The sequence below is a fragment of the Hyperolius riggenbachi genome, chromosome 12, assembly GCF_040937935.1.
Source record: "Hyperolius riggenbachi isolate aHypRig1 chromosome 12, aHypRig1.pri, whole genome shotgun sequence".
NCBI lineage: Eukaryota > Metazoa > Chordata > Amphibia > Anura > Hyperoliidae > Hyperolius > Hyperolius riggenbachi.
In genome coordinates this window covers 14,720,732-14,735,456 of record NC_090657.1, presented here as the reverse complement: position 1 = coordinate 14,735,456, position 14,725 = coordinate 14,720,732, and the positions used below count along the sequence as shown (strand labels likewise).

Sequence of the window (14,725 nt, the reverse complement as noted above, 5' to 3'; positions counted from 1 at the left end):
CCTAACCACCCACCCGGCTACCTACCTAACCACCCACCCGGCTACCTACCGGGCTAGTTACCAGCCCACCCACCAGGCTACCTACCCACCCACCCGGCTACCCACGCACCCACCAGGCTACCTACCTACCCACCCACCGGGCTACCTACCTACCTACCGGGCTAGTTACCCACCCACCCACCAGGCTACCTACCCACCCGGCTACCTACCCACCCACCCACCAGGCTACCTACCCACCCACCCACCAGGCTACCAACCCACCCAATCAACCAGGCTACCAACCCACCCACCCACTCACCCACCCACTAGGCTACCTATCCACCCAACCACCCATGGGAGCTGCGCGCCGGATGGAGGCTGGGACAGGAGGTCTGCTGCTGCAGGTTAGTAAATGTTTTTGTTTTATTTATATTAGCAGGTGTATGTTCTGGGCAGGTCTGCCACATGATTGCATGTATTTTCTTCGCAAATCTGCCGACATGATTGCATGTATTTTCTGGGCATATCTGCCGACATGATTGCACGTATTTTCTGGGCATATCTGCCGACTTGTTTGCACGTATTTTCTGGGCATATCTGCCGACTTGATTGCATGTATTTTCTGGGCATATCTGCCGACTTGTTTGCACGTATTTTCTGGGCATATCTGCCGACTTGTTTGCACGTATTTTCTGGGCATATCTGCTGACTTGATTGCACGTATTTTCTGGGCATATCTGCCGACTTGATTGCACGTATTTTCTGGGCATATCTGCCGACTTGATTGCACATATTTTCTGGGCATATCTGCCGACATGATTGCACGTATTTTCTGGGCATATCTGCCGACATGATTGCACGTATTTTCTGGGCATATATGTGTATTTTCTTGAGAAAACCTGCACAATTATGTGAATTTTCTGGGGAAAGGGTCACCAAAACTTGGGCCCACTGTCTTTGCGTTGCACTTTTCAAGGGAACCTGAGGTGAGAATAATATTGAGGCTGCCATATTTCTCTCCTTTTAAGCAATACCAGTTGCCTGGCTGCCGTGCTGGTCCTCTGCCTCTTATTCTTTCAACCATAGACCCTGAACAAGCATGCAGCAGGTCAGGGGTTTCTGACAATATTGTCAGAACTGAGAAGATTAGCTGCATGCTTGTTGCTGGTGTAATTCAGTTTATTACTGCAGCCAAATAGATCAGCAGGGCCGCCAGGCAACTAGTATTGTTTAAAAGGAAATAAACCCTCACCCCGGGTTCGCTTTAAGTTACAGTTAGCTCCGCCCTCATCCGGTCATTGCCACGCCCATTTTTTTGCCGCGGCGCTGCGCGCCGCAGGTTCTGTCCACTAATTTTTGCCGCGGCGCGCTTAGCGCGCCGCAGGTTGTAGCCACGCCCATATTTTGCCGCGCCGCAGGTCATAGGGGGCCCACAATTACAATTTTGCACAGGGGCCCACTGCTGGCTGTGTCCGCCACTGACATGATGGTGTGCTCCGTTCCAATGACAGCCTCATACTTGTATTATACTGGGCCTACCTGACCAGCCCAAATCACATGATCATGTATCTTGTACCCTCTCTCTGTTCCTTAGTGTATTCTACATGTTCATGTGCTCCTTTCCTATGACAGCCTTGTACTTGTATTACTGGACCTACCTAACCAGCCCAAATCACATGATCATGTATCTTGTACCCTCTCCCTTCCCTGGTGTATTCTACAAGATCATGTGCTCCTTTCCTATGACAGCCTCGTACTTGTATTACTGGACCTACCTAACCTGCCCCAATCACATGATCATGTATCTTCTACCCTCTCCCTTCCCTAGTGTATTCTACATGATGGTGTGCTCCTTTCCTATGACTGCCTCGTACTTGTATTACTGGATCTACCTAACCAGCCCAAATCACATGATCATGTATCTTGTACCCTCTCCCTTCCCTAGTGTATTCTACATGATCATGTGCTCCTTTCCTATGACAGCCTCGTACTTGTATTACTGGATCTACCTAACCAGCCCAAATCACATGATCATGTATCTTGTACCCTCTCCCTTCCCTAGTGTATTCTACATGATGGTGTGCTCCTTTCCTATGACAGCCTCGTACTTGTATTACTGGACCTACCTAACCAGCCCAAATCACATGATCATGTATTTTGTACAATTTGTATGTATAACTTTGTTCTATGTGTATAACCCTATGTATGTCATCCTTGTATCATTGTATATATTTATTGTCCAGCGCTGCGTAATATGTTGGTGCTTTATAAATACAATAAATAATAATAATAATATACTATTGATTTCAAATACCAAAAGACCACTACAGAATTTACAATGGACAACAAACACTGACTAAATAATTTATAAATAAATAAATGTTGTAAAAAAATAAGCAATTTTATTCATCACGTTGTTTTCACTACAGTTCCTCTTTAATAGGGCCAGAGACTGGAGAGATCACACTTGCATCTGTGGGAATCGCAGACAATTCCCCACAAGCGTCTTAACTTCCATTTTTTTTTAATAGTAGCCATTGATTTCAATGCAAAAACGTGCGGAAAATGGTGCTGGTTGTAACCTTTTTTTTCTCTTTTAATGCTATGCGGAATAGCACATGCCTCTGGAAAACGCAGCAGCACCCTAGACTATCATTTTGGGGTTGATTCACTATAACAAATAGCGTGCCTTAGAGTCAACAGGCCTTATCAGAGTTAGCACGCCTTATCAGAGTAGCACAGTAAGCGCTATGAACTTATGCCTGCTAATTGGCAATGGCGAGAGCTCCACTCGTCCTGCCCTGAGCCCCTGCGGGTCCAATCACTTTAAAGGACATTATCCTCGCACTTTGATAGGCTCAATAGGCTGTCTGTCACTCGACTGGAAACTTGACAGGCAGCCTATTGGGCCAATCAAAGTGCGGGGATAATATTGTCCTTTTAAGTGATTGGACCCGCAGGGGCTCAGGGCAGGACGAGTGGAGCTCTCGTCATTGCCAATTAGCAGGCATAAGTTTGTAGTGCTCGCTATGCTACTCTGATAAGGCATGCTTACTCTGATAAGGCACGTTAACTCTGATAAGGCATGCTATTTGTTATAGTGAATCAACCCCTACATGCGATTCTCCATGCCGTTTTTGTTAGTGGCAAATGCTGCAGATTTTCTCAAGTCTGACTCCTACCTAAGAGAATTAAAGTGTTTGGCATCAGTTCCTGTTGTTCAGTCCTTGTGTTTTGAGCCGTTGGGGGGATACGGAACCGCAAATGCAACCAAAGCTGAAAGCTATACGCAGCATCTCAGAAAATCGACCGCAATGCTCACAGAATCGCAGGCAATGGTAAACGCATTGAGATGGGTGCTTCCATTCATTTCAGTGCGGGATAAGGTGGATCCCGGCACTAAGACTGCTGAGCGGAACAGAGATCCCTCTTTTCCTTTGGTCTCTTCCTGCTGGAAAAAACTTCTAACTGCCAGTACCTCTCTGGTCACCACTGCTGACTTCCAGTCAATGGCTGTTAGAAATCTATTACAATGGAAGGTACCAAATGTAGGGGGGTGTCCTTTCCTTGCCAGCAGCCCTGCTGGTAGATGAGAAGGAATTGTCACATTTTGTAAAGTGCCATTTGTGACTATTTTTCTTACACAAAGCATATTGGGGATTTTATTATATTCCTAGTATTGAATGGCTGCAGCAGAATTGTGATAGGAGCAGACAAGAGGTGCTGGCTTGTCAGTCGCACTGCTGGATGAGGAGGCCACATGGTCCTCAGAGAGTCTATAGACTATTATAGCGAGCAGTCTAATCACTTCATCACAGTATGGGCTTGATTCACTAAAAAATATAGCGTGCCTTATCCGAGTTAACGCACCTTATCAGAGTTAACACATCTTATCAGTGTTGGCGTGCCTTATCAGAGTAGCATAGCCAGCGCTAACAACGTATGTATGCCTGGTTATTGGCAATGACAAGAGCTCCATCCGTCCTGCCCCGAACCCCTCCGGGTCCAGTCACTTGAAAGGACATTATCCACGCACAGTACTACTGCACAGGCGCAGAACGCTGCAACAAGGGAGCACTAGGCGGAGCCACGCATGCGCAGAAGAGTGCAGCTGGCTACATTATCAGGAGGGGGATTAGAAGACAACAGAGTGGCTGGAGAGGACAGAGAGGGACTTCACGCACCTCATGGGGCTGGAGGAAGCCCCAGGTAAATATAGCCATTATCTTCATCTCAGGTTCTCTTTTCAAGTTCCTACTCTGGCTATTGTGTGGAGATGGGTAGAGTTTCCCTTTAGCTATGTTCTAGAATGGTCCGTTAGTGTTTATTGTTGCCAGGGGCCCACTTTTATTTCTTAACGTTTAGACACATCACTTCTATTATTTTGTTTAAGAGATATACAGCACACTAGAGGGATATGATGAGGCCAACAGAAAACAAACAAACCTGTATAGTGAATCCAACGTCTGTGAGGGCTCTGCTACTACCACCTGGTGGTCAAAAGTTGCAAATGCATTGCTGCTGTTAAAGTGGACCTCTCATTCTTACGCAGGACAGGAAAATATAAAGAAATGTACCCTGTATGTATTTAGAGAGTTTAGCGTGTCTAATTTCCCCTCATCTGTGACTAATCACAACTGTAATTCGATCTTTCAGCTACGTCAGCTGGCTGCCTCGGCAGAGCAGTCAATTTGTAAACACAGGATGTTAACCCTATGTCTGCTTCCATGAAAGCAGGAAGTAGCCACACTGCAGATGTATTGCAGGATTTATATCAGCTGTAACAAATAAATTATTTCTTTAAAGATTATTATGCTATTGCTTATCTTTTAGGGCAGAGAGGAATTTCTGAGTTCAGGTCTGTTTTAACCACCCTGGCGTTCTATTAAGATCGCCAGGGCGGCTGCGGGAGGGTTTTTTTTAAATAAAAAAAAAAACTATTTCATGCAGCTAACTGAAAGTTGGCTGCATGAAAGCCCACTAGAGGGCGCTCCTAAAGCGTAATTCCGATTGCCTCCGGCGATCAGAATTAACAAGGAAAGCTGCAATGAGCTTGTTTTGCTTGCCTCGTCGCCATGGCGACGAGCGGAGTGACGTCATGGACGTCAGCCGACGTCCTGACGTCAGCCGCCTCCAATCCAGCCCTTAGCGCTGGCCGGAACTGTTTGTTCCGGCTGCGCTGGGCTCCGGCGACTGGGGGGACACTCTTTCGCCGCTGCACACGGCGGATCGCCGCGCTGCGGCGGCGATCAGGCAGCACACGCGGCTGGCAAAGTGACGGCTGCGTGTGCTGCTTTTTATTTGAAGAAAATCGGCCCAGCAGGGCCTGAGCGGCAGCCTCCGGCGGTAATGGACGAGCTGAGCTCGTCCATACCGCCAGGATGGTTAAAGGGACACTTAAGTCAAACAAAAAAAATGAGTTTTACTCACCTAGGGCTTCCAATAGCCCCCTGCAGCTGTCCGGTGCCCTCGCCGTCTCCCTCCGATCCTCCTGGCCCCGCCAGCAGCCACTTCCTGTTTTGGTGACAAGAGCTGACAGGCTGGGGAAGCGAGTGATTCTTCGCGTTCCCAGACACATTAGCACCCTCTATGCTGCTGTATGGTATATGATATATGCTATAGCATCATAGATGGCGCTATTGTGGCCAGGAACGCGAAGAATCACTCGCATCCCCAGACTGTCAGCTCCTGTCACCAAAACAGGAAGTGGCTGCCGGCGGGGCCAGGAGGATCGGAGGGAGATGGCGAGGGCACCGGACAGCTGCAGCGGGCTATTGGAAGCCCCAGGTGAGTAAAACTCATTTTTTTTTTGTTTGACTTAAGTGTCCCTTTAAGTAGCACTTGTACTGTATTAATAACAATAATGCTATTGGGTTGAAGTGCCAGGAGTGTCAGTCATATCTACACATGCATCCAACTGTACTTTAACCACTTTACCCCCGCGCGTACGTATTTCTCCGCCCCTTTTTCCATCCTTTAAAAACCAGGGACGGAGAAACACGTACTTTCCGCGTTCCCGTCGCTGCCCGCGCTCCCGCTCGTAAACACGCCGCCCGCCGCTAGTAAAACCGCCGCCGCCCACTTCGCCCAGAGATCAATGAACGGGAAAATCCATTCCCGTTCGTTGATCTAAGCCCCGCAATGATCAGCTGCTCTCCTATGGGCAGAGCGATCATTGTGAGAAAAAACTCACGTGTCCAGCCTCCTTATTCTTCCTCCAAGCTTCCGGAAGGAAGCTTGGAGGTCGCATTAAAACAAAAACTTACTGTGGCCATCTTGTGGCCAAATAGTAAACTACACCCTACACATTTTTCACATACAAATAAATGACTTTTACACATAAAATTAACTCATTACCTCCCACACTCCCCAATTTTTTTTTTTTTGTAATTAAAAAAAAATTAAAAAATTAACAATTAAAAAAAATACATAAATAGTTACCTTAGGGGCTGAACTTTTTAAATATTTATGTCAAGAGGGTATAACACTGTTACTTTATAAACTATGGGCTTGTAATTAGGGATGGACGCAAAACTGAAAAAAATGCACCTTTATTTCCAAATAAAATATTGGCGCCAAACATTGTGATAGGGACATAATTTAAATGGTTTTATAACCGGGACAAAAGGGCAAATACGTTTCATGGGTTTTAATTACAGTAGCATGCATTATTTAAAAACTATAATGGCCGAAAACTGAAAAATAATTATTTTTTCCCCACATTTTTCCTATTTTCCCATTAAAACACATTTAGAAAAAAATAATTCTTGGCATAATGTCCCACCTAAAGAAAGCCTAATTGGTGGCGAAAAAAAACAAGATATAGTTCATTTCATTGCGATAAGTAATAATAAAGTTATAGACGAATGAATGGAAGGAGCGCTGAAAGGTGAAAATTGCTCTGGTGGTCAGGGGGTAAAACCCCTCAGTGGCGAAGTGGTTAAAGTGGATCCGAGATAAACGTTTACACATTGCATAATTGTGTTCCTTTCATATAGTTTATAGGGCATTCCTTAAGCCAAATACTTGTTTTGTTTTAATACTCTAATTCCCTATAAACTAAACAAGCCACGCCCACAGCTCCTTTTGTGCCTTGGCACTGTAGCAACGGCTTATGGGAGCTTAGTCTGGGCAGCAGGAGGAGGAGGTGTTACTAGCCAGAGATTTCAGAGGCAGAGGGGAGGAGGGAGCAGGAGAGAGGAGTGAGCTGGGGGCTGGAGATGCAGTTGCAGCTTGCCTGTGTGTAATGTGACAAACAGAACATGGCTGCCCTCATTGTATCACAGGAAGAAATAATCATATTCTGTTGAGGCTATTTTCAGCTAGATATGCAGTGTAAACTATCTAAACTTTAGATACGATATATAGACAAGTTACTTGTTATAGTTATTTTTTCATCTCGGATCCACTATAAAGTTTAAGACAACCCTAATCATGACATACCAGATGATATCCCCATAACTGCTTATGAAATGCAAGGGAAGTGATTGTCTATATTCATTTACACAGTAGACGCACCAATAAATCCAACCACAGCTGATGCCACAGTCCATACACCATCATTTCCACAGTGTATATGGATCAGTATCATCCACTGTATTATGCAACAGTATCTCAGTTGCTATGGCTACAGTATGCATGTGACAACCTGACCTCACCCCTATACACATCATCTGCTGAGCCACTGAGCCTAATCTACAAAACCATCTCAGAGACCTCCATTCATCTCTTGAGGGGAAGTCACAAGTAATCCAGAAATCCTGACCTGGAGAAATGGAAATTGCCTGTTAGGAGGTGATGGATTGCAGCTCTCTCCTGGTTTAATATGGATGACAGGATAGTAAATTGGCAGATATGAGAACTGTAGGCTGTCCTTGCTACAGATTAGAGATGATCGCGTAATCCATAACGTAGTTGTGTGCGGACGAATATGGCGTCATGCGGAAACATTTCCACATCAATCCGTCAAATGCGCATGCATGGAAATCTCTTACGCATACGTTTCCCTGTTCAATGCCTAATTTGAACATCCATACGCGTAAAAATAGACGCATTAACACATGTGTAGTTGACTTCGCAATACATATGTAGTCTACGCGCCGCGGCCGTATTTATGCATAGCGGTACTACGTTATGCATAAATTTTTAAGCGTTATTTTGGAACTACGAATTGAAACTACGATGCATAGGCCTCAACTACAACGCGTAATTACGCATATGCGTAGAGTACAAGCACCACTACTACAGATATTGCATACGACAGCAATCACGCAAATAACAATTCACAAACCTTTAGGGTAGGGTCACACTAGGCAGAATCGCATACGCGTTTTCCACTATGTGGTATGGAAAATGCATAAGCGATTCTGCCTAGTGCGTTCCTACCCTTAAGGTGCGTACACACATGCGACTATAGTCGTTTGTAACGATCGTTCCCCGATCTTTACCAACGACGATCGTTACAAAAAACGAACCACCGACTATTAAGGCAAACGACGAACGAGCCAAATCGCTACAAAAGAAAGTTCTGTCTCGGCGGATTTTAACCAACGACGATCGTTTGCAAAAGTAGTACATCGTTGGAAACGGTCGTTTGTACTAGGCTTGACATGCGCATTTCACTATTTCTCTGTGAAACTTCTCATTTTTATGCGCAGGCGCAATAGTTGCTTTACGTGATGTAACGTTCGTTCTAACAATCAGATCGTTACACACCTTTTAAAACTATCTTTACTTAGGTCGTTCTTTCATCAATTAAAAGTTCGTTCGTCGTTCTCAACGAACGATCGTTGTCGCATGTGTGTACGTAGCATTACACTACCCTGAGTATGATTTGATATGATGCAGCTGAGGTTGGCAAATCCTGCTAAATAGCAGAGAATGTTTAATGAATTAATTCTGTCCAGGTTTGCTGAAGTTTTCCCACAAGAGGTGCTTGGATATCTGTGGAGATGTGTTAGTTGTTTGGGCATCTTGTATGCCATCTGGTGGTCAAGTCTGGTAGTACAGCTCCTACTTACCAAGCTCACATTGCACCAGTCTATGACAAAGTCCTGTGTTACAAGTTCAGGGCATAACTCTGGACTCTGCCCTTCCCGGCACTGCTGTCGGACGAGAAGCTTCTGGGTGTCATAAAAACACTCTGGGAAGGGGACTACAGATCCCAGCTTTATGAAGACCCTGGAAGAACAAGAAGAGAGTGGTAGATGTAGAAAAAGTAAGCTATTTATTTATTGTATTTATAAAGCGCCAACATATTACGCAGCGCTGGACATTAATTTAGGTTACAGACAATATTTAGGGGTGACATACAGCAATATGACAATACAGGAATACAAGAAAAACCAGATCACACAGCACAGTATGAGTACAAGGTAATGCTTAGTCACTGGAGGGGAGCATGGAGATTAGGCAAGTTAGGTTCACTCAGATGCACAGTACTGGAGGTGCATGATCAGGTAGGATACAAAAGGAGGAAGACCCTGCCCAAAGGCTTACAATCTAGAGGGAGAGGTAGGGACACGAAAGGTAGGGGACCAGAGTTCAGCTGCAGGTTTAGAGCACTAGTGAGGGGGAAGGGGGTAGGCCAGAGTGAAAAGGTGAGTTTTGAGGGCCTTCTTGAAGATGTTGGAGGGGGCTGCCCTAATGGGTGGAGGTAGGAAGTTCCATAGCTATGATGTCATACACTACATCCAGATGACTTTCACTACCATGAGAACTATGAAGGGACTATTCTCAGATGACTGGGATGAATTTTCGACACAAGTACAAAGAAAACTGGAACTAAAGTGAAGCCATAGTCCAAAGCAACCAACCAGGCTGGGAAATGAAACAAGGAGTCTGATTCTGGTTATTCTGGTCAGCCATTTTTCTTCTGCACCACATTGTACAGCAATTGCAATCCTTTTTTTTTTCTTCTTTTTGGTTCTGGGTAGCAAGATCGCTGCAAAATCGCTTGCAAATCGTTGCACAACCAAACTATTATGTGTATGGACATCTTAACCACTTCACCTCCAAGGGTTTTTCCCAGAGCAAAAAAAAACGAGAGCAATTTTCACCTGTAAGCACTCCTTCCATTCATTCGCTTATAACTTAATTACTACTTATCACAACCAAACAATCAATACCTTGTTTTTTTCACCACCAATTAGGCTTTCTTTGGCGTACTTTTTGCTAAGAATTATTTTATTCTAACTGCGTTTTAACAGGAAAAATAAGAAAAAATGGAAATATGCATTATTTCTCAGTTTTCGGTCATCACAGTTTTAAAATAATACATGCAACCGTAGTTAAAATCCACACATTTTATTTTCCCATTTGTCCTGGTTATTGCAACATTTAAAAATGTTCCCTAGTACGATGTATGGCGCCAATATTTTATTTGGAAATAAAGGTGCATTTTTTTTAGTTTTGCGTCCATCCCTAATTACAAGCCCATAGTTTAAAAAGTAACAGTAATATACCCTCTTGACAAATTTATTTATGTTTTTTTAATTATAAAGCTTTCGTTTTTTTACAAAAATTCTTTTGGGGGGGGGGGGGGTAACTATTGGGGAGTGTGGGAGGTAAAGGGTTAATTTTAAATGTAAAAAAAAAAATCCTTTGAAAGTTAAAAAAATGTAGCGGATAAATGTGTGTAGATGTAATTTTACAACTTAGCCACAAGATGTCTTCACGCATTAGTTTCCTATGCGTAGTATTACTACGCAAACAGGAAGTAATGCGTGTCTGTGTAAGTATCAGCGTTTGTGAACGACAACGCCATCTCATTAATGGCGGTGGTCATTCACACGGGGACTTAGATCAATGAATGGGAATCGGTGGCGAGAACAAGCACAGGAGCGCGCGGGGGGGGGGGGGGGGGAGTGCGCAGAAGCAAGGAACGTAATAGTTACATCCCTGAGAGATGATATGGAGAAATGCAGGGACGTAGTTACTCATCCCGGGGGAGGGGAAGTGGTTAAAGAGGAAGTTCACTTAACGTATTCTCCCTAATCCCCTCAGATGTCCTAAATGAGTCCCCTCCTGTCTACAACTGTATTATTTAAAGAGAAAGTCCGACCAAGAATTAAACTTTATCCCAATCAGTAGCTGATACCCCCTTTTACATGAGAAATATTTACCTTTTCACAAGCAGACCATCAGGGGGCGCTGTATGGCTAATATTGTGGTGAACCCCCTCCCACAAGAAACTCTGAGGGCCGTGGTACTCCTGGCAGTTTCCTGTCTGTGAACCTTGCTGCATTGTGGGAAATGGCTGTTTACAGCTGTTTCCAACTGCCAAAAAAGCATGCAGCAGCTACATCACCTGCCAGCAGTAAAAATGTCACCATGTAATAAATGTCAGAATGTAAATCAGGGAGAGGAAAGATTTTATAATGGGCAACACTGACTAAATCATTTATACATAATTATTGTAAAAATGAAGCACTGTTTTTTTATTACATTATTTTCACTGGAGTTCCTCTTTAAGCCTCGCACACAGGCCTGAGCCAATAATCAGGTGTGTGTAGGACTGCGGGGGACCCCTCGACCGCAACCCGTGAGCAAGCCCCCGAGTGGATCTACTCAGTACTCACCCCTAGCGATGCTGATCCTCCGCCGATCCCATTGTTGCCGCTGATTCCCCACCCGAGTGACATCACCCATGCGCTACTTGTCATCCCTCCGTTGTCCCCCCACCCCCCTCATACAAACACAGTGTGTCGTCAGCTGCACAGCGGACATGAGTGTGTGCAGCACGGCTCAGCGATGTCACCCCCGGGAATCAGGTCTGTGTGCACACGGCTTTACATTGCTGTGATCTGATGTCGCATATCTGCGGTCTGATATCGGCAGATCAGGTCTGATAACTCCTCTTTAATCCATTCCCTTCCTGTCCTGTAATCTCACACCTGAAGTATAAATTAGGGATATCAGTCTAGTGATGATCGATGTGCTAATTACGATTACGCAAAATTACGCATACATTTTTGCAATTACGCATACACGTAATTACAAATTCGTAATTCAATTGACTTTGTATACTCATTGGTAATTACGCATGAATTTATGCGTACTTTACGGGTAATTTTGTGCCGACTTTGGTGGTGAATTGCAAATAACTAGGCTGTGTTCCTTTTTTTCTTTCTCTGTCTGAAAGAGTTAAATATCAGGTATGTAAGTGGCTGACTCAGTCCTGACTTAGACAGGAAGTGACTACAGTGTGACCCTCACTGATAAGAAATTCCAACTATAAAACACTTTCCTAGCAGAAAATGGCTTCTGTGAGCAAGAAAGAGGTAAAAAAAGGGGAATTTCTTATCAGTGAGAATCACACTGTAGTCACTTCCTGTCTGAGTCAGGACTGTGTCAGCCACTTACATACCTGATATTTAACTCTTTCAGGCAGAGAAAGAAAAAAAGAAACACAGCATAATTATTTGTGTGCTAGGCACTGTACATACACATGTCTATCTCATCATGTCACATGTCAGTTCAGGTATCCTTTAAAAAAAATGAATTGAGCTGAATGGCTCAGTCTGCTGTTTGGGGGGGGGGGGGTGGATTTGTGCCACACGGAGCAATCCTCAACATTTCCAGGTGTCCAGGCCATGGCTGTTATTCTCTGCTGCAGTATGACAACTCTGCCTTCATCTGCCGCATCTTCCCTGTGGTGGTTGCCAGGTGATCCAGAGGTAAAAACCACAATTTCTGTATTCAAAGTGCACTTACAAAGTACATTTAGCACGAACGTTCCAGAAATCTCCATTAAAAAGGGACCCTAGTACCTGCTCCCGCCCAACGAAACCGACAGGTACCATCCTAGTAGCTGTAACACTTTTTACAGTCGCCTGCTGCTGCTCCCTGCAGGGCATTCCATCTACTGTGCAACAGGAAGTAGGCAGCTTGTCTACTGGGCAGGCTATCTACTACCCGCTGAGTAGTGAGGAGCTCCACCTAGCAGCTGAAGGAAGTACTGCGCGGTATGCAAGTAAATACTGCCTGCATAAACTGCAGCAACTGCTCAACACCCAATAGCTGTAAGTGAGGTTGGATGGGAGCGGACAATTGGGGGCCTTTGGGCAGTGTTGGGGGTGCAACGATAAGTGCACTTATGCCTTAAAGAAAACCTGTAACGAAAAAAACCTCCCCTGGGGGGTACTCACCTCGGGTGGGGGAAGCCTCCGGATCCTATTGAGGCTTCCTCCATCCACCTCAGTCCCATGGAGATAAAGCTCCCCGAACAGCGCAGGCGCAGTATCGGCTCTCCACTTGGAAATAGTGGATCGCTGTCGGCCCGCTCTACTGCGCAGGCGCAAATCTCCTGCCCCTGCATAGTAGAGCGGACACGACAGAGATCGGCTATTTCCACCTATCTCCGTGCTGAGAGCCGCAACAGCGCCCCCGCTGGAGCCAGGGAAGGTAAATAAGTCAGCGCTTGTCAGGCTTGTCGAGGTAGGATTCCGGGACACTTCGGGGGAGCCAGCGCTGGACTGCCTGCAGCTACAGGGGAGGCGAAAGCCTCATTGGGACCCTGAGGCTTCCCCCTCCTGAGGTGAGAACCCCCCAGGGGAACGTTTTTTTGTTACAGAGTCTCTGTAAAGTGTACCTGTAGTGGCAAAAGTTCCACAAATCCATACATAGGTAGAGGGAAGCCTTTGGATAACCCAGAGGCTTACCCTGCCCCTTCCTCCTCGCTTCTTGTACAAGAGCACAGCTGTGAGCTTAGGGGTGTCCCAGCGCTGGTACAGCAAGGAGGAGGGGACAGGGGATCCAGAAGCTTCCCTTTACCAAGGTATAATTTTTGCCATGTATGATGCACTTTTTGCCCCCCAAAAATAGTGAGAAAAAGCCACTTCATCTTATATGCCAAATACCGGGAGCCCCTGACTTAAAAACACCCGCCGATACAAACCGCCACGATGTTGGGGACCCCCCCATGTTGTCCTCCACTCCTTCCTGTATAACTATAAGCAGCACAGCTTACCTCAGCCATCAGCTCCAGTGGTGATCAGAGACTTCTTCTCTCCCCCACTGTTCCCCTAGTGCTGGCTTGGACACATGGGGGACAGATGGACACACATGGGGGACAGATGGACACACATGGGGACAGAAGGACACGCATGGCGGACAGTAGGACACACATGGGGACAGAAGGACACTCATGGGGGACAGAAGGACACTCATGGGGGACAGAAGGACACACATGGGGACAGAAGGACACTCATGGGGGACAGAAGGACACACATGGGGGACAGTTGAACACTTATGGGGGACAGAAGGACACTCATGGGGGACAGAAGGACACACATGGGGACAGAAGGACACGCATGGCGGACAGTAGGACACACATGGGGACAGAAGGACAGTCATAGGGGACAGAAGGACACTCATGGGGGACAGAAGGACACTCATGGGGACAGTTGGGCACACATGGGGACAGAAGGACACTCATGGGGGATAGAAGGACACTCATGGGGGACAGAAGGGGACACATGAGGTACAAGGGGGATACAATAATTAGGGGAGAACAAGAAACTCCTGGAACATAGACGCACCAGGTTTAGTATATTTCTTTCCCCTGGTTTTTCCCTCTGAACCTAGGTGCATCTTATTTGCTGAAAAATGAGGTAAGTATCTGCGTCTTTCAGAAATAAAAATATGGTGCCCATGCGGGCTGCAGTATGTGGGACGCACGAAAAGAACCCTTAAAAAACGTGTGGGGGAACACATAGCAAACATTAGCAGAGGTTTTAGGGCACAT

General features: G+C 45.7%; 1 protein-coding gene across 4 annotated transcripts in view; it reads right to left on the bottom strand.

The window, feature by feature from the left end:
• Positions 1 to 14,725, bottom strand: part of SGCA (sarcoglycan alpha) — a 102,034-nt gene that overhangs the window by 31,962 nt on the left and 55,347 nt on the right. For all 4 annotated transcript variants that reach the window (XM_068264524.1, XM_068264522.1, XM_068264525.1 and 1 more), the window contains exon 6: positions 9,000 to 9,159. In XM_068264524.1, coding sequence (XP_068120625.1) covers positions 9,000 to 9,159 — 160 coding nt within the window. The remainder of the gene's footprint in view (positions 1 to 8,999; positions 9,160 to 14,725) is intronic.